The sequence below is a fragment of the Durio zibethinus genome, chromosome 1, assembly GCF_047325235.1.
Source record: "Durio zibethinus cultivar Kanyao isolate XHJ-2024 chromosome 1, ASM4732523v1, whole genome shotgun sequence".
In the NCBI taxonomy this organism is placed as follows: domain Eukaryota; kingdom Viridiplantae; phylum Streptophyta; class Magnoliopsida; order Malvales; family Malvaceae; genus Durio; species Durio zibethinus.
Window position 1 is genome coordinate 12,568,858 of NC_143162.1, and position 19,522 is coordinate 12,588,379.

General features: G+C 31.9%; 1 protein-coding gene across 1 annotated transcript; it reads left to right on the plus strand.

Moving 5' to 3' along the window:
* The first annotated feature begins 1,501 nt into the window (after positions 1 to 1,501).
* Positions 1,502 to 5,013, plus strand: LOC111310681 (laccase-15-like). The gene is given in 10 exon segments (XM_089743856.1): positions 1,502 to 1,555; positions 1,647 to 1,661; positions 2,109 to 2,144; positions 2,147 to 2,523; positions 2,679 to 2,890; positions 2,893 to 2,922; positions 3,044 to 3,172; positions 3,512 to 4,465; positions 4,565 to 4,636; positions 4,639 to 5,013. Coding segments are annotated over 10 exon segments (1,935 nt in total). The 3' UTR covers positions 4,695 to 5,013.
* The last annotated feature ends 14,509 nt before the right edge of the window (positions 5,014 to 19,522 follow it).

Consider the following 19,522-nt stretch of genomic DNA (forward strand, 5'->3'; position numbering starts at 1 on the left):
ATCAATGTGCAGTATCAGGGTTAGATGGATGATAATAATTCTACCATAACCCAATACAAAGAATCCCCGAAAATGGTTCCTTTACAGTTGAAATCGTAATAATATATTCAGTGCAAAATTATTTCTGCCTCATTTAGTTTTTAATGAAATTTCTTTTCCAGGAGTATTACTTGTATTTGAATTTAATATCTATTCCTGGAAACCCATAAAGACCTGTTTCTAACCAACTTATAGTCTGAAAGTCATATTCTTCGAGATTGGTAGATCCTATATTGTACATCCTTGGGACAAAATATTGAAAATTAAGTTTTAGCCACATTTATTTCCTTCAACTCATTTCTTTTCTCAGTATCGTTGCCAGAATTTTTATCCAATTATGCGTCAAAAGCTAAATATGTTTTTCTTTTAAGGAAAATTAATGTAATGACCAGTTAGCAAAAATTTTCTTTTTTTTTTTTTTTCAAATAACAGTATTATTTTCCATGGATCATTCATGTATATTGTGTAACACCAAAAAAAAAACTTAATTGATCGTATTATAAGGCTAACATTTTTTTTATGTTTCTATAACCAATATAATTAAGCTATTTTCTGTTATTTGGAGAAATTTTAATATTAATTGTAATATTGCTTCTTGATTTTGCTTTCATATATATTGAAGCTTCTTGCATATATGATCGTTTATATTTAATTATGTATTTCATACCTTTATTCTTCTTTCTAATGAAATTATTTTCTCATGGTTAAATACATGTTTTTCACACACAAGATAACCTAGTATTACAAGTTAAGGGATTAACTACACTAATGACACGTGAAATTATTTCATTGACACTTGAGTGAGATTTCAAATGGAACTTTCATATCAAGTCATGTGTAGTATACTTGTCCATCAAATTAGCACGCATCTATATGTTATCCACAAATATCTTTATACTTCAACCTAGGAGATCAATTGCTTATTTGGCAAATAAAGAGATTTAACATGTACTAGCTTTTGAGCATTATCAATATTCTGTCTGGACAATACAATACCAAAAAAAAAAAAAAAATTAGAAACATAGCTTTAATGCATAAAGATTTTCTATTTTTTGAAGTTAATGCATAAAGATTTTATAATTATAACTCTTTCTAATTTTTTTTTGCAAGGTTTTTATGCTCTATGAGCTTTATTTGCATAAATTATTAAGAACGCATTATTACAAGGTCAAAGAAATACCTCAATTATGATTAAAGAAATTACAACGTGTAATACCTGAGATGAAAATGAATTATATTATAGTAAATCATGATTGGCTTGTAGGACTCACACTAACAATTCTCTTCTTTAGCTAGGTATCATTTTATCTATCTATGTTTTAGTATTTCTAAATAGCCATAATGATGTTGATTATCATCAATAAATTTGTGGCACGTTCCTTCTAGATTGGGCTAAATACAACTTTTAGAGCAAGAAACAATGTTTGCATCAAAGGTTGAAGCAACACAACAAGCTTAACTTATGGTAATCTTTGAGAGTACTGTTACCCTTGTTGGTATAATCTTATCTATCAAGGTAATTGAGCATTACAATGTTAATTTCACTTATTGCAAGCATCATAAATTTCAATTACTCACCTTAATTTTGAAGCTTGTTTTTCTTGTAGATATATGAGGATCCTGTAGATAAGGGAGCAGGAAGCATGATGTTCAAAGGAAAATTAATATTATACATTCATTTTAATTCCAAGTCTATCATGATTGTTCATGAATAACATATTTCAGCTTTTGTCTCTGATATTATGTTCTTTTTTGGGATTTGAATTTGTGAAACCAATATAAGAAAAAAAATTAGAAACTGATTAGATTCTGGGTCATTTTGAGTTTCTTTGATATTAGTTAATTTCAAGAATGAACATAAAAGGTTAATTGCTAAAGGAAAATAGTCTTAATCGAGGTCTTAAAAAGATACAAAATATGGATGCCTTTCTCTTCTTTTGTCCTTCTTGGCTGTCATAAGCAATCTAGCGTGCCAACTTTTTGGACAGACGTAAAAGTTTATCAATTACACCGATTGATGCTCTTACTCTCTAAGTTCTATATAAAATCCTTGAAAAATTATTTGCAAGTATGGTGAAAAGGGTTCATGTCAAAGTTTTGCCACTATAAAAACAAAATGGATTTTCCTAAGAAAAGCTTTCTTATCCAAATACTTTGCTTTCTACTCTTTCATGACCAACATTACTCCCTAGCTATAGATGAATATGAATTTGTAGTAAGCGCTTCGTATCAATCCATGTGTACTCTTGGGATCCTCGGATTCTATTTTGCTAGGTTAATTGCCAATGAAGCTGCCCTAGTTTCTAAAATTTATATATATGCATATCTGCAGGTGAAAGAAGCTTCATTCACAAGACTCTGCAGCACAAAGAAGATTTTGACGGAGAATGGACAATTTCCAGGGCCAACTTTACAAGTTCAGTATGGAGAAACAGTTCTTGTCAACATTTACAACCAAGGGAAACACAACATCACGATTCACTGGTATGTCTCTAGTCAAACAAATCATTCCTCTTGACTAGTTGAGCTGTAAGTTCAATGCCTAACAAAAATATAATGAAAAATGTCCTTATAAGTTTCTGGAATGCCACTAGTAATTCTTCTGGCCAATCATCGTATTTCAGTAATTCCTTCTGCAGGCTTGGAGTTCAACAACCTAGGTATCCATGGTCAGATGGTCCGGCATACATCACACAATGCCCGACCCAACCGGGAGGAAGATTCAGGCAAAAGCTTATATTTTCCAGGGAGGAAGGGACCCTATGGTGGCATGCTCACAGTGACTGGTCACGGGCTATTGTTTATGGAGCTATTATCATCCGCCCAAAGAGTGGAACTAGGTACCCTTTACCAAGCCTGAAGCAGAAGTGCCCATAATATTAGGTATTAAATTCTTTGTGATGGCTGGAAGAGGGAAAATAAATTGGATGGAAATCAATTTCTTCATAGAAGCAAATGGAATTAAGGATAGCTAATTATATACTAATACCTGTTGATCGTATAGGTGAATGGTGGAAAGAAGATATAACACAGCTTCTCCAGCGACTGTTTGAGACAGGAGGGGACCCCAATGTCTCTGATGCGTTTACCATCAATGGTCAGCCTGGTAACCTTTATCCATGCTCCAAAAAAGGTACCATTTGTCAAGTAATTTCTTCTTTTCAGCATTGAAATATTGATGGGATACAACACTTGTGTTAAAGAACAAACTTGCAAGTGAACATATCAACCCAAACCAATACTCTACCTCTTCTAATTAGTACCCAATTCTACTGCTATTCCTATATGCCGGTAGTGGCCTTGTTTTGCATGTACAAACCTTTTTTTTTTTTTCTTTACTTTGAGTTTACCATCAATTAATTAAAATGAAATTGAAGAGCAAATTCATGGTAGGAAATTAAAGATGGTTGCTAGATGTATATTTTCAAATTTGTTTCAGATTTGTTTCCAATTAATGAATTACAAATTGCAGTTACGTTCAAGCTATCCGTGGATCAAGGCAAAACTTATCTACTCCGCTTGATAAATGCTGCTATGAATATCATTCTCTTCTTCGCCATCAAGAAACATAATCTCACTGTTGTGGGTATGGATGGTGGCTACACAAAGCCACTTAGCACTCAATATGTTACGATTTCTCCTGGACAGACCATAGATGCCTTGTTGTATGCCAACCAAAAACCGGACCGATATTACATGGCTGCCAGGGCTTATTCTACTGGTCTTGATGTGCCTTTCGATAACACCACCACCACAGCAATAGTTCAATACAAAGGGCAATACAATAACATAACTTCATCGTTTCCTTCCTTGCCTTCTCTTCCTTTCTATAACGATACAATTTCGGCCTTTTCTTTTTTTAAGGGTCTGAAGAGCTTAGCTGGTAAAAACCACCCAATTGATGTCCCATTAAACATCAGAAATCGAATAATTGTCACAATTTCTGTTAACTCTTTACCCTGCCCACATAATAACTCTTGTTCGGGTCCTAATGGAACAAGATTTGCTGCTACCATGAACAACATAAGCTTCCTTGATCCATCAACTGCTCTACTCCAAGCTTACTATCAGCATGCCAATGGGGTATGCGGAAATAGTTTTCCAAATATGCCACCATTTATATTCAATTTCACAGAAAAATATCCTCCGTTAAACTTAGAAACTCCGAAACGAGGAATGGAGGTGATGTTTTTGGACTATAACTCCACAGTGGAAATTGTTCTACAAGGAACCAACTTGATGGCTGGGATTGATCATCCCATTCACCTTCATGGTTACAACTTTTATATTGTTGGATTTGGCTTCGGGAATTTTGACATATACAAGGATCCTTTAAAGTATAACCTCAAAGATCCCCCATTTCGAAACACGGTGAGTGTACCTATCAATGGCTGGGTCACCCTCAGATTCAAGGCAAACAACGCTGGTAAGTTGCAGAGCCACCTGGATTCATCATCATCAAAAACTATCATCACTATTATTGATATTAATCACTAATTTGTTTATAACGGTGCACTAATAGTAGGAGTTTGGTTACTCCATTGCCATATAGAGCGACACATGACATGGGGGATGAAAACTGTTCTCATTGTAAAAGACGGGACCGCCCCGAAGAGAGTTTACTGCCCCCACCACCGGACATGCCACCTTGCTAATAAAGCTGTGTTGAAATTTCTTCTTCATCATCCTTTTTACTATTGTATTGCCTTGTTTTTTTCCTTGCTAGGTCATAGCTTTGAATTCAAAAAGGTTGTTTGAATTATGGTCATGTGTCCTTGAAGTACGTCTGCCTGCACATTAATTTATAGTACTGGCAGTAAATAAATCTAGTACTTATTTATGCCAATGAAATAGGCTTGGCTCCAAAGAATCCGAGTACAGGAGGATCATCTCTTTTAGGCTCCTTTCGCGGGAAAAAATATGTAACACCCGACCCCTTTTTAATTCTATTATTACATAATAGATTAAAATCAATCCGCTATAATACAACAAAATGTTCACTTTAATTCCTATTCTATGATTAGAGGAATCAAGTAAATCCATTTATTATCACTAGTTTTCTTTAAAGAATTGCAAGACTAGTGGAATAGAATTACGAGGAAAGCCTTGAATACCATTGATTCCATTTATTGGGTGCCTATGGTACAAAGTTACTTTATGTTGATAATTACAAAGTTTTAAAATATAAATTACAAATAAATATAGAAGATAAGTCTTTAGGTTGAAGTGATTAAAACATATATACAAGCTGATAAAAATTAGTTGAACAAAGTGACCAAGTGTTTAGCTATATCAGGTGCATCTTTTGAACTAGTCGTTGACTTGAATGAACTACTCTCCAATATGCCCACCAAGATGTGCCACCATTTGTGACACCAATTTTGGATAATAAAAACTGAAATCTTGCTCAAGACAAAGGCTTAGATAAGGCATCTGCAATTAGTTGACTAACATAAGGAATGTGTTGACTAACAGAATAATATGTTTTATTTTGGTGTGAAAATTGCACTAATATTTTCACAAAAGATTTACCATGAAAATATTGGTGAAACAATTAGATTCAGTAAATACAAAAAATAACTTTAGTGTCATAATGTTTAAATCTGAGAATCTATCTATTAGACATAATAATCATAGAATCACCAATCTTTTTTATCTAGATATGATTGGTCACCTCTGTCCTTTTAAGGTTATCCTAAGTCTAAACTAAGGGTCCCTAAAAAGAATTGGCTTTGGTCTACATCAATAGAACTAATGTTTGAGAGTCGTTACATGTAGGAAAGGTTTTAGCATCCCATTATGCCTAAAACCAAGTTAGTTATATGTTATCCAACCTAAGCCTTGATCAAAGATGGTTTTTATCATGCAAATTAATCAATTCCAATCCTTTTATTTATTTACACAACATGATCATACAAAAATTCTATCAAGAATATCATGTAATCATGCAATAATTAAAATGCCAATATAGCAATCATCCTTGTCAGATTAAAAGCTTGCATCACAATAGCCTTCAACAAGGAGTTCAACTCCACCATAGACAAGAAACATATCCTAAGTTCTTCTCAAGTACTTAAGGATTGTTTTCATGGCTTTCCAGTGACTTTCACCCAGATTTGCCTGATATCTACTTGTTATGCTTAAAGCATATGAGATATCAGGCATTGTATATAGCATTGTATGCATAATAGATTCAATTGTCGCAGCTTATAGAACCTTATTCATACTATTTTTCTCAAATTGTGTCTTAGGACACTTGTCCTTAGAATGATTTATGCCATGCAACATTGGCAAGGATCTTTTTTTGGATTCTTCCATGCTAAACCTTTTTAGCACTTTGTCTATATATTCAAATTGTGAGAGACCAATAACCTCTTCGATCTATCTCTATAGATCCTTATGCTAAACTCATATGTTGCTTCTCTCAAATCTTTCATGAAGAGCTTCTTTGATAACCAAATTTTAGTAGATTGTAGCATAGGTATATTGTTTCTTACAAGCAATATGTCATCCACGTACAGCATTATGAAAACAATTGCACTCACACTTATCTTCTTGTATATACAAGGTTCATCTACATTTTTTATGAATCCAAATTCTATAATTGCTTCATCAAAACATATATGGCAACTCCTTGATGCATGCTTAAATCCATAGATAGACCTTTGAAGCTTACACACCATGTCCATATTCTTTTTAGATTCAAAATCCTCAAGTTGTGTCAGGTACACATCTTCTTGTAAATTCTCATTAAAGAATGCCATTTTGATATCCATTTGCCATATCTTATATTCATGGTATGCGGCAATAGCAAGCAAAATCCTAAAGGATTTTAACATGACTATTGGTGAAAAAGTTTCATCAAAATCAACTACTTTTTTTTTATTATAACCTTTTGCAACTAACCTAGCTTTGTACATTTGTACATTGCCATCCATGTCAATTTTCTTCTTGAAAACCCACTTGTACCCTATAGGTTTTATACCTTCAGGTAGTTACACTGAAGTCCATAGTTCGTTTTCATTGATGGATTCCATTTTGATTTCATGGCCTTATGCGATTTCTCAGAATCAATGTCGAACGTTGCTTCTTGATAGATAGTAGCATCATCATCTATGATAAACTTATCCTTATCTAAGAGAAATCTATATCTCTCAAGAGCTTAGCGAGTCCTACTTGACCTACAGAGTTCTTATGTACTTTGACCTTTCGATTGTGCATCTGACACCTTAGTCTTCAGCTTAAGTTCCATTCTTATGTCAATTTGTGTTTTTTGAACTTTTTCAACTTCTACTTTACTCCTATTGCTCTCTTCAAGGATAAACTCTTTTTCCAAGAAGACAACATGTCTAGAAACAAATACCTTTTGTTCTTCAGAGTTGTAAAAATAATAACCAATAGTTTCTTATAGATATTTTACACATTTATACTTAACTGATCTAGCTCCAAGCATGTTGGCTTGTGCATGCTTCACATAAGCATCACATTCCCAAATCATTATGTATGACTAGTTAGGTCTTTTACCTTTCTACATATTATATGGTGTATTCTCAACGAATTTAGATAAAACTATATTTAGAAGGTAAGTGGCTATTTCAAATGCATAATCTTAGAAGGATATAGGAATATTTGAATTGCACATCATGGATCAAACCATGTCCAACAAGGTTCTATTTCTTCTCTCAAAAATTTCATTGTGTTATGGTGTTCCAAGTAGAATCCATTGTGAGAGAATCTTGTTTTCTTTTAAATAACCTAGAAAATCATGGCTTAAGTATTCACCACCTCGATCAAATCTAAGTATTATAATACTTTCACCAAATTTTTTTTCAACCTCTTAAAATTCTTTGAACTTTTCAAAGGATTCAAACTTGTATTTCATTAAACACACATAACCATATCTTGTATGATCATAAGTGAATGTAATGAAATAAAAGTATCCTCCTCTAGCATTTGTGTTTATTGGGCCACATACATCTGAATGTATTAGTCTAAGAACCTCACTAGTTTTTTCTAATTTTCTAGTAAAAGATGATTTGGTTATCTTTCCAAGCAAACATGATTCATAAGTTTCATATAATTCATAATCCAAAGATTAAAATATCTTTATTTATGTAACATTGTGATTCTTGTTTCATTAATGTAACCAAGCCTATAATGCCATAAGTAAGATTGATTCGGTTTATCTAATTTAGCCTTCTTCACATTTATATTGAGAATATCATTATTTAATCTAGGAACATATAAGCCACTAGTATACATTTTCATGCCATAAAATACATCATTTAAAAATGGAATAACAAATTGCCTTTAATATTAAATAAGTATCCGTAATTCATACCTAAATAAGAAACTAAAATGATGTTTCGAGCTATAATAAGAACATAATTACAATCTTTTAGTTCTAAAACTGAACCAAAAAGTAAAGGTAAATAATAAGTCTCATGGTATAGGCAATAACATTTGCATCATTTCCAAAACATAAGGACACCTCTCTTTTTTTCATGCACCTACTATTCTTTAGTTTTTATATGTCATTACATAACTAAAAACTACATTTGGTATCCAATACCTAAAAAAATGTGTCAAAAAAAGATAAATTGATCTCAATCATAAATAGATATGAAGTAAAAATATTTTTAGACTTTTTCTCCTTCAAGCTTGCCAAGTAGACCTTGTAATTCCTCTTCAAATGGCCTTATTTACCATAATGGTGACATGCACCCTTATCCTTTTTTATGTTGGTAGCAGGCTTGATAGCTTTACTTACGTCCCCTTTCTCAACAACCTTCTTACTTTTCTTTTTCTTGGTCGACTTCTTCTTGGCCTTAGATGCGAAAATTAGAAAAGCCTCAAGTTTTTTATTCTTAATGGATTTTTCAGTAATGTCAAGCATATTCATCAATTGTGGTAATACTACTTTCATCTAATGCATATTGAAGTTCATTACAAATTATGAAAAGCTACTAGGAAGAGATGACAAGATCAAGTCAACATTGAACTCATAATCCATCACAAATCCAGTTGTCCAAGTTTCTCAATCCAACAAATCATCTTGAGACAATGCATTTTGACCGAAATGCTCTCAAACATCATTATTCAGAACAATTTCTTAGAGGTCTCAAACCTCTCAGTCCACCCTTATTTGTCAAATAACTTTTTAAAGTGCAACTTAAAGGTTATGCTAGCCACCATAATACATGTGACTTGATTAGCATGGTCTTTATGGGTTTCATAAACCTGCCACATTGCATCATCAGCACTAGCATCTGGTTTCAATGAAACTGGTTCATCAAAAAAATAAGGCATTTTCTCATGCTTTATGGCAAGCTTCAAATTATGATACAAATAATTGAAATTAGGCCCTGTGAGTTTGTTAGCATCAAGTATGCTATGAAGTGACAAGTTGTTACTCATTTTTGCAACCTATAAACTATGAACAAGTATTAGTCATATTGTTCAATACCTATAGATAAGGTCTAAATCTATATATTGGTTGCTCCTACTATTTTAGTCAAATCAATAGCCCTTACTATCAATTCAAAAAAATCATATTTTTTGTAGTGGTCTAAGATCCCATTTAGTTTATCATAACCTTTAGGTTTGTCTCAACAAGCCATGATAAGTAAATAGGTAGATAACTTGCTTATTAATCATATCCCGATGTGACTCTTAAATTAATTGGGTACTCCTTGTGTAATCACATCATATGTGATTTGTCTAATCATTGCCTCTATCATTATACCGTCAAGTTTTTTACATCTAGACAATACAATGATAGTTATGAAGACCCATTAACTACACAAACTTATTTCAAATAATGAGTGCCTTGAGCTTTGTCTCAACAAGCCTCACTAGTAGAAAGTTCAGTTGTTTATGTTAATGGAAGGCATCAAGATTTAATATTTTTCATGAGAGATTTTTTATTTATTATAGGTCTCATCAAGCATGTCTAAAAATTCATCATATATCCAATACATATAATCTTATCATGCATCTCACAATTATACAAGGCATTTATCACATATAAATTCTAGCATGTATAACAATAAATCAAAATAGCATACATGACATTTATCTCATAACTAACAAGCATACTACAATAATCATCATGTTCGGATCAAATTCATGATCTTGCACATCTACTCATTGAGTCAATATCAATATCAATACCATATATCAATCATCAATCTAACTCAATGTGATTCGACATGTTTAGCTAGAATGGTTAAATATCTCTAACTATTATCTTAGGAGCATGTAATTTGCAATCATAATTTTTTAAATAATTAAGGAATTAGAATTTTACTTAAATTTTAATGTAACATGGTCAACATCACTCTAAACCATTTAAGAATGTCAATCAATTAAAATCAAGCCAAATAACATACATTCGGATTTTCCTAGTCCAACTAGGTGTTGTAGTGAAATAGTTTCTTGTTAATTAGAAGTTCTAAACAATTTAAAAAGTCCAATTCAATTTGGATTTTATATGAAATTTTATTTCTCAAACCCAAACTATTTAGGAATCCAAATTCAACAAGAAATAACATCAATTTAGGGCATGGCCGAACACCCATTCAAGATGGAAAACAAGTTGCAGCTAGGGTAGTTTTTATGGAAAATGGGTAGTTTAGGCCATCTTTTGCTATGCTACCCCTACTAGCCACCATTTAAAAGTTCTAAACTCTTTTCCATACTTTATTATGCCTTTGGTTATGATTATTAAATCACAAGTAACAATTACTTTGACTCTTATAAAAACAATCTACTAAACTTGGTGATCAAAAAAGCAAATCTTGAAATCTTGGTGAGCAAGTTTCCTAAGATTCCTAATACTGATTACCAAGTTTTCATTAAAATCTTAGTGATCAAGTTTTTAAAGTCTCTTAACTTTAAGAATACCAGCTACATCAAGAAAACTAATTACCATAATCATATTAGGGCAAACATGCATTATACGCATTTTTTATATGCCCAGCCGCCACTGGCAGATTTTTGGGCTGAATTTGTCATAACTTTTGAATAATCAAATCAACTCCAAAAATTATGAAATTTTTACTCAATGATCATCAATATGTCTATTTTCATATGTTAAACTTTTATAGCCAAATAATATCCTTAGGGAGAGAAACAATTTTTTAAATATCACTATAACAGAATTTTCTTGATATAGATAGATTGCAAACAAAAAATTCATTGAGCGTGCAAACAATATCCATAAATCATAAAATTTAATCTCAATCATCCTAAGACATCATGCTTTAATATTATAAAATAATCCAATAAAAAAATATAGAAAAATCTAATTTTTCAGCCTCTACATCACAATAATATATTGTAATCAAAACAGTTTTGATATCATGAACAACCAAACAAACTTCTAGTTTGTATAATCTATATTGACAAGGCGTTGAAACCACTTAGAGAATTATGTATCATTACTAGAGTCACACCAGTGGAATTTTTAAACATTTTTAATTCTTTAAAGCTAAAATCAATTTATAAGATTATATAAACAACATATATATGCAAGCATGCATAGTTTCAACTAAAGGTGTTACCTTGAATGCCAAAAATCCCTTGGCTCAATTTGGTGGTCTTCCAAATAGATTTCAAGCCAAGTAGCTACCCAAGTATTCAGTCTCTAACGATGATCCACATGATCTCTTGTGAAAGAACATTTTCCAAGGTTTGGTAGAACTCAAAGCTACACTATAGCTAGTAAGTGTTTGCAAGACCTCTTGTATTTTTTGAAGTGATCTCTAGATGCTTGGTTGGTTACTCTTACAAGAGGGGATAGCTTGATGTTCTTTTTATAGGGGAAGCATTTGGCCACATTAGGTTTAGTTTTCTTGGAATACAAATTTCCATAATTAAACCAATCTTTAGCCAAATGTACCAAACAAGTGAAACTCTTTCTCTTGCTTTTGTTTCCTCTATTTTTCGTCATATCAAAATCAAGTTAAGTCGAACTTAATTCGTACCAATTTTAATATTTCAAAATTGTCCTATTGTTTGTGACCTATTAGGTTCTTTAGCATGTTGGCAATAAATACAAGTATTGTAAGCCTTAGTATTCAGCTATGGATAAAACAAACATTTTGTCTTTATCACCAATTCTTCAATTATCCAATCTTATGTTTATAGATCATGATCAATACTAGTTTCATTTCCATGAACCCCAATTGCTAAACAAAAGTCAATATGGCTTGATAATCTATTTGTGATTGTCTTTGTGTATAATTAATACCCTTTCATCACATAGTATCTTAGTTTGAATATTGAGTATGGTTTAGTGTTTATTCAATCTTGTTCAACCATGTTAAGTCTTGTCTATGACATTAACTCACAAATAAGCTTTAGAGCAATTCTAAACATTCATTTTACTTTGGCCAAAGATTTCTCAAGTTAATTCAATCAAGACTAGTTGAGATATTCTTTTGATCACATAAGGTGATGAATCCCATAATGATTACTTCAAGCATCTTCATGTGCCTTATGTTATACCTAACAATACTTAATTAAGCACTCTTGGTTAGTACCATAAGTAAAGTAAAGTCAAAGTATAACATTTATCATAATGGATCATAAGTAATTTCAAGTCAAAAGATCATTTATACAATTATCACATGAGAATATAATGATAGATACTATGTGAACTACCATATAGCATTCTTATATCGGGTTATGTTCAGAGAACTTGTTTTCATAACAAACACCCATATGTTAGCTTAAGTTTCCCCAAACTTTAACCTATGAGATCAGTTGCTTGTTTCATGTGCAAGAGCATAACCATGTCAGCTTTTCATGAGTATATGCACATTTTAAGATAATTTTCATGATTAGCCCCTGTTTAGGATTTACCTTAAACTATAATCATCATGCAATTTTTGTGGAAACAATTTCTAATTATTATAGTAAGTGAAATTAACTCTTAACATAAGTTGATTTTGCTTAAGGACAAGCAAAATATCAAGTTTGGAGGTGAGATAATTCTATTTTTTATAGATTTATAAAGTTCTTAATTTATTATTTTATGTTTTAATTGATCAATTTTTGCTTAATTACCCACCTAATTTTCCTCATTGTTGCATGTGTAGGTGAATTGAAATTATACCCACACCTAATACCCTTAGGCTAACCATGTCCAAATCTATTAGGGGAAATGTTTCCAAGACATTGTAAATGATTTTTGGAGCCAAAATGAGCTACAATTAATGAGGAAAAGCTGCCAAGACTTGGCCAAGATGAGTCCAAGCCATGAGCTAGCCATTGGTGCATGTACAAGCTTTATTTTTTGAATTGGCTAGCTTGCAATGTGTGGAGCTGAATTGTGGAAGCCTTAAGGTGACTTTGGGAGCCTAAAAAGGAGGAAAGTCGAGCCAACAAGCTAAAAATCAAGCAAAATTTAAGTAAGAAGAATCAATAAAGAAGGAGCAAAAGAGGGAGGATCATTTTCATAACAAGACAAAATGGGACCACTTTAGAAAATAGCATTTTTTGGGTTTTATTGGGTAGCTGGTAATGAAAGTTTTGAAGGGTTTTTAACTGTAAAATGCAAAGGATATTCATAGAATGATGTGGCTTTTTGGTGACATATGAGTGAAGGATCACATGAGACCATCTAAGGTGGTATAAGTGCATGAAAGCTAAGTCAACACCAAGCTGCTAGCTTAGTTTGGTATCAGAATCAGTCCAAGGTGGAGGCATAAAGGAAGCTCATTGGGCTAGCTCAACACGCAACAAAACATAAAAGAAACCAGCTTTAAAGTCATTATTTTTGGGGTCTTTTCCAGCAATAGATTTTTATTCCATTTTAGATAGGTTTTTCAGGGGTCAAGTGGCTCAAGAGGGACCTTTGATGGGCTGGGAAAATACCTAGGAAAAGGCTATATATAGGACAATTTAGGAGAATGAAAGGAAGCCATCTTTTCCATTTTTCTTTGTAGCTTTTTATTTTCCTTCCATATTTTGTTTCACATCACTGGTAAGGGTAGTAGACTTGTTAACCTTGCCATGACTTTTAGGGGTTCAATCTAACTTGTTTTTTTATGTTTTATGTTAGTTTTATTTTTTTCCTTTATGTTATTTTATTGTATTAAGCTTACACTTTAAGATTACTCTTATTTCTATTTTAATTTTTGTTAATGAAACCTCTAACTTTATTGTTTGATTTTTCCCAGTTTGTGTTCTTTTTATTTTCAGCCTTAGTTTGCCTTTTTTTTTTAAGCTTTTGATTAGAAGAACAAGATAGTCCAAGATGGCCTTAGCTTGAGAAATTTCTCGTGGGGGCCTAAGAAACTTGATTCTTTCTTTTATTTTCATTTCATGTTCTGCTACATTGTTTTAATTTATGCCTAGTTTTCTTTCAATTTTATGTTCTATTTTGGGTTTTTTGGTTTATGTTTACATTTTTTTTATGTTCTTGAGTGGATGAAAAAGTTGGTTGAATGATGTTTATTACTTGTTTGTTGAAATAGCATAGTTATAATTTTGGTTTCCAAGCTTTTTCCATGCATTTTCCTTACCATCTTTCAACCCAGATTTACAACTAGTTTCGATTTTATTTTGAAGTTCATCCCCACATCTTTTTGTCTATTTTTATTTCTATTTTAAGGTTCTAAGCTTAGTTTTCATGCTGCATGAGTGCATTTTTTATTTTCCTAGCATTTCGTCAGCTTTTGGCTAGTTCAAGCTTTCGATTTGAACACTATTTTGTTTGTTTTCTAATTAGTTTTAGGTACTAATTTCCTACACCTTTTAAGTTCATTTCTAGGTTTACTTTAAGGTCTCTAAATTAGCATTACAATCCATTTAAGTTTTAGGTCAGTCCCATAGCATTTTTAGTTCACAGGTTTAGTATATTTGCATTTTACATGTCATGGTTTGCACTTAGATTTTTTGCATGTTTTGATTAGTTTTTTGGGATAGTTTTCATGCTTCATTTTAGTCTATATTTAGGTCTATTTAAGGGTAGTTCAATTAGTTTTACAATACCTTATAGATTTAGGTCATTTTATTAGCATTTAGCTTATCGGTCTTAATTTCATATCCATTGCATTTTTCGGTTTTCCTTGTAATTTTCTGGTCTTTTGTTTCGGTTTTCACCTTAAGTGTCATATGTTTTTGGTCCTATTTTAAGTCTATTTGGTTAGTTCAATCATTTAGATTTTGGATCCATTTAGGCCATATTTTTTATTTGATCAATTTGGTCTAGGTCGCACATTAGCTTCATTTAGGTGTTGGATCATTTTTACTTATTTTAGGTAGTTTTCCTAGTACCTTTTCATGTCATTCTCATTTAGATTGGTGCAATTTTAGTTTTGATCACATGCCCTAGGGTTTAGGTTGATTATTTTAGAGGTTTGCATGTAGTATATTAAGTGTTCGATAAAATGCCCCAAATACCATTTGCATAATTTTTGCTCAATTTTAGCTTAGCTTTTAGGTAATATGTAATTTATGTTTTAGGACATTATTTTATAAGTTTTCATTTCATTTACATGTCTAATTTTTGTTTTATACATTTCAGGCATTTAGGGCTAAGTTAGAATTTTAATTAAATTAATTTCAATTAAAAATGCTAATTTTGCTTTTTATGTTTTATTAGGTTAAATTTAGTTTTAAATTGCTGCTGTCTAGGTTTTGGTTTTTATTTTTACTCTTCTAATTGCAGTTTTATTTCATGCCTTTAATTTTGTTTAGTTTGATTTTTAGTTTGAATAACTTTCTTTTAGTAATATTTTTATTTTTAGTAACTATCTTTTTCAGTAAATATCCATTTTAGGTGATTGGTTTCCATAATTAACGACAAAAATGCTTTTCCAGCACAAGCTGCATTTTAGGATGCTTTATTCTAGTTTCTAATAAACACACAATATCTGCCCTTATTTTATTTATTCTATCGACTACACTTTTTTTTTTTGAGGATCATTAAATCCTCTAGTATTCCATACTATCAGTTTCATGTTGAAGAACAACTAGGCTTACCTCCAAAAGCAGTGGCTCTTGCCTTAACCTTCTTCCCTTTATCAATTGGACCTTTCTTTTTGCTTTTAAGGGCCTTTATTAAATTAGCGACACCTACAGCTGCTACTTTATGTTTCTTTGGTGAGTATGGAATTATCTTTTTAGCTCATTTTTTGAACTTCGATGTACACTACCTTCGTCCACTACCAATTTTGATTCCTACTCAGCTTCTAGGATCGAGAATCTATTAACAGAACCTACTCTAGTAGTTAGGAGTGCAATCAAAATCTTATTTTTCCTTATGGCACTATTTGGTTGTATCTCAACCACTTTGGTCAACTTTGCCTCATACGTAGCCATATTACCCTTCTCCTTAGGCACCCAGACCATTGCTTCTGTCTTTACTTTCTTTGTACAAGTTTTATCATTATGCCCAAATACACAACAGTGCTTGCATTTCTGTGGCATCCATGGAATTTCTACTAAAACAAACATAATTGATCCATCCCTCCTTTCCATATCAATGAACTTTGGCACTTTCATACTTGCCTTTATCTCAATTCAAATCTTTGGATATGCCAATCTTTGCTTATTTGCAATGATCGAGTCCATATAGAATGGATTACCTAGGGCGTTTGCTATATAGCTAAGTCTTTTTTTCATATAGAGCTCAAGTGGTATATCGCCCATTTGCACCCATACTGGTAGCATTTCCATGTTAAACTCTAATGATCTCATTCCTGGCTCCCATTTTCGAACAATCAATGGTTTGTTATGGATATGCCATGGCCCAAATTCTATCACCCAATCCTTAACTTCCTCGTTTGGGAATTGAATGACAAACAGATTCTTTCCAACAAGCTTGATCTCAATTAAATCGTTTTTCCCCCATAAAACATTAACCATCTTTTGAAATAAACTAAAATTTGGCATCCTTCCAATGAACTGAGCTACCAGCGAGCTTTGCCATTGATGGATAACTTCCTCATAGACATCATCATTGAAAGTTTTGACCTTACTAAAAATCCTCTCCCCATTTTTTTTATTTTTTGGCTCAATTTTATAAACCCATTAAGATCATTGCAAGGACTAGGAAAGAGAGGGAGATGTTGAGTAAGAAAGAGTTGTTATTTTCAGCTGCCATGGTGGCTTATGGTGGATTGGGACTAGATACTAGCGTGGCTGAAGGAGATAGGAAATGTAACAATAATTCAATGTTTGTGTCTTGATGGTTGGAAAAAAAATAAAAAAGATAAAAAAACTAATGAACTTGAAATAAAAAGAAATAAAAATGGAAAAAAGTTTTCGGCTTAAAAATATCATTGGGTCTTAAAATTGAAGTTGGGCACACAATTGGACTATAGGCCCTTCAACAAAAGACTTGGGCTTTTATCGAGCCTACAATCCCAGTTGACCCAAAATTGAACTAGATTGAGCTTCAACCTATGCAAAATGATCCAAAAATGATAAGTCAAAACAAAGCTCAAACAAGCTAAATTAGTTAACATGTTTAAATCGATCTAAATCAATATATCTAAATCAAAGTCAAAATCAAATAAGGTCAAATTGTTTCAGACAAAATTAGGTGTTTATAGTTATCATTCTCTACACAATACTAAGGAATCATTACAAGGGTTTAAGTTTTTAGTGGCATTTTTTTAACGTTTAGCGGCGTTTATAACCACCACTAAAAGATTTGCAACGTTTGTGAAAAATGCCACTTAGAGTGCCGACTATACACGTATCGAGAAAAATTATGGCGTTTTCAAAAAAACGCTGCCATTTTAGCAGATTTCTATCTTTGAAATGCCACTAAATTAGTTGCTTTTTTATGAGAAAAACGCCATTGCTTTGGTGGCATTTGTAACTGAAAACGTCGTTACTTTAGAGGTGTTTGTATCTAAAAATGCCTCTATATTATCGACGTTTGTATCTTTGAGACGCCATTAATTTAGTGGTGTTTTTATGAGAAAAAAGCCGTTGCTTTGGTGGCGTTTGTAACTGAAAATCTCACTATTTTAAAGGTGTTTGTATTTGAAAACACCTCTATATTAGCGGCGTTTGTATCTTTGAGACGCAGCTAATTTAGTGACGTTTTTATGAGAAAAATGGCATTGCTTTGGTAGCATTTGTAACTGAAAACATCGCTACTTTAGAGACGTTTGTATCTGAAAATGATTCAATATTAACGATGTTTGTATCTTTGAGACACCCCTAATTTAGTGGCATTTTTATGAGAAAAACGTTATTGCTTTGGTGGCATTTGTATAAAAAACACCACTTACTAATGGCATTTACTGGTAAGAGTGCCGCTATTTTTAGTGGCATTTTACAATACAAATGCCACTAAATTATTCATTTAGCAACATTGTTAAACGCAAACGCCACTATTATGTAAAAATGTTTTTTTTTTAATTTTTGTTAATAAATTTTAATTTCATTAAAGAGTTTAAATTCAAAAAGTGAAATTAATATAAAGTTAATTCATGTTTAAGTATGCATCTAATTAATATAAAGTTTAATAATTCGTATAATAACATTCAAATATTTTTAATACATTAAGAAAATAAAAATTAAAATGTATGAAATGGATGACTGCATACATTTTGCTAGCTGTCAATTGATGAAGAAAATTTTTTACCTTAGTCACTAACATGCTCAAGAACTTACTGAATAATACCATACAATTTTTAACATTTCATTGTAAGCTTTTTTATATTTAAAAATTTAAATATTTACTAAATATAATACTTGAGTTGGTGGAGCACCAAGATCATTTTTTGAAAATTATTGTTGCACAAAATTCATAAGATAATCGAATCAATCATGCAACAGCTGAAATTTTGCATGCTCTTGCTCTATTCTAACAAGTTCTTCCTTTATTTTGGCACGTTCCTGTTCTTTTTCTACTTCCATTTGCTGAAAACATTGTTGTATAGTTTGCAACTCCCCTCTCAATATTGAAATGTCTCGTGAAGACTGACTTGCTGATGATGTAAATTGCTAAGAGCTATGTCCATAGTAGGCAGATGGTGTTGGACCCAATCCAAGGCCTCAGACCCATCCATGCCTTTCTTTTCCAACAACTTCTATGAATATCCAATTTTTCATTTCTTGCATGTTGAGAAAACCATCAGATGCTACTTCAATCTCAACAGCCATTTTCTCTTTCGCTTTTTCCTGTGAATTTTTCATATACAACTATCAAGTTTAATGATTAATTGATAATATGTTAAAAAAAGTAAATATTTACTTTCTATTAAAATAGATTATATAAATTACCATAATTTCTTGTGTTTCGACATTCATGTAAGATCTGTCTTTTTTGTGTGTGTTATGCGAAAAGGTTTCACATGTCCAATTGTACCACCCATCTATTCTCTTATACAAAAACATATGTTATTTGATAGGATACATATCAACTGTAACTTATTCATGCATATCAAGCCTATAAATTAAGTATTAACATTTCGAATAATTTTAATCTAATGTATTTATATTTTGGCCCCGT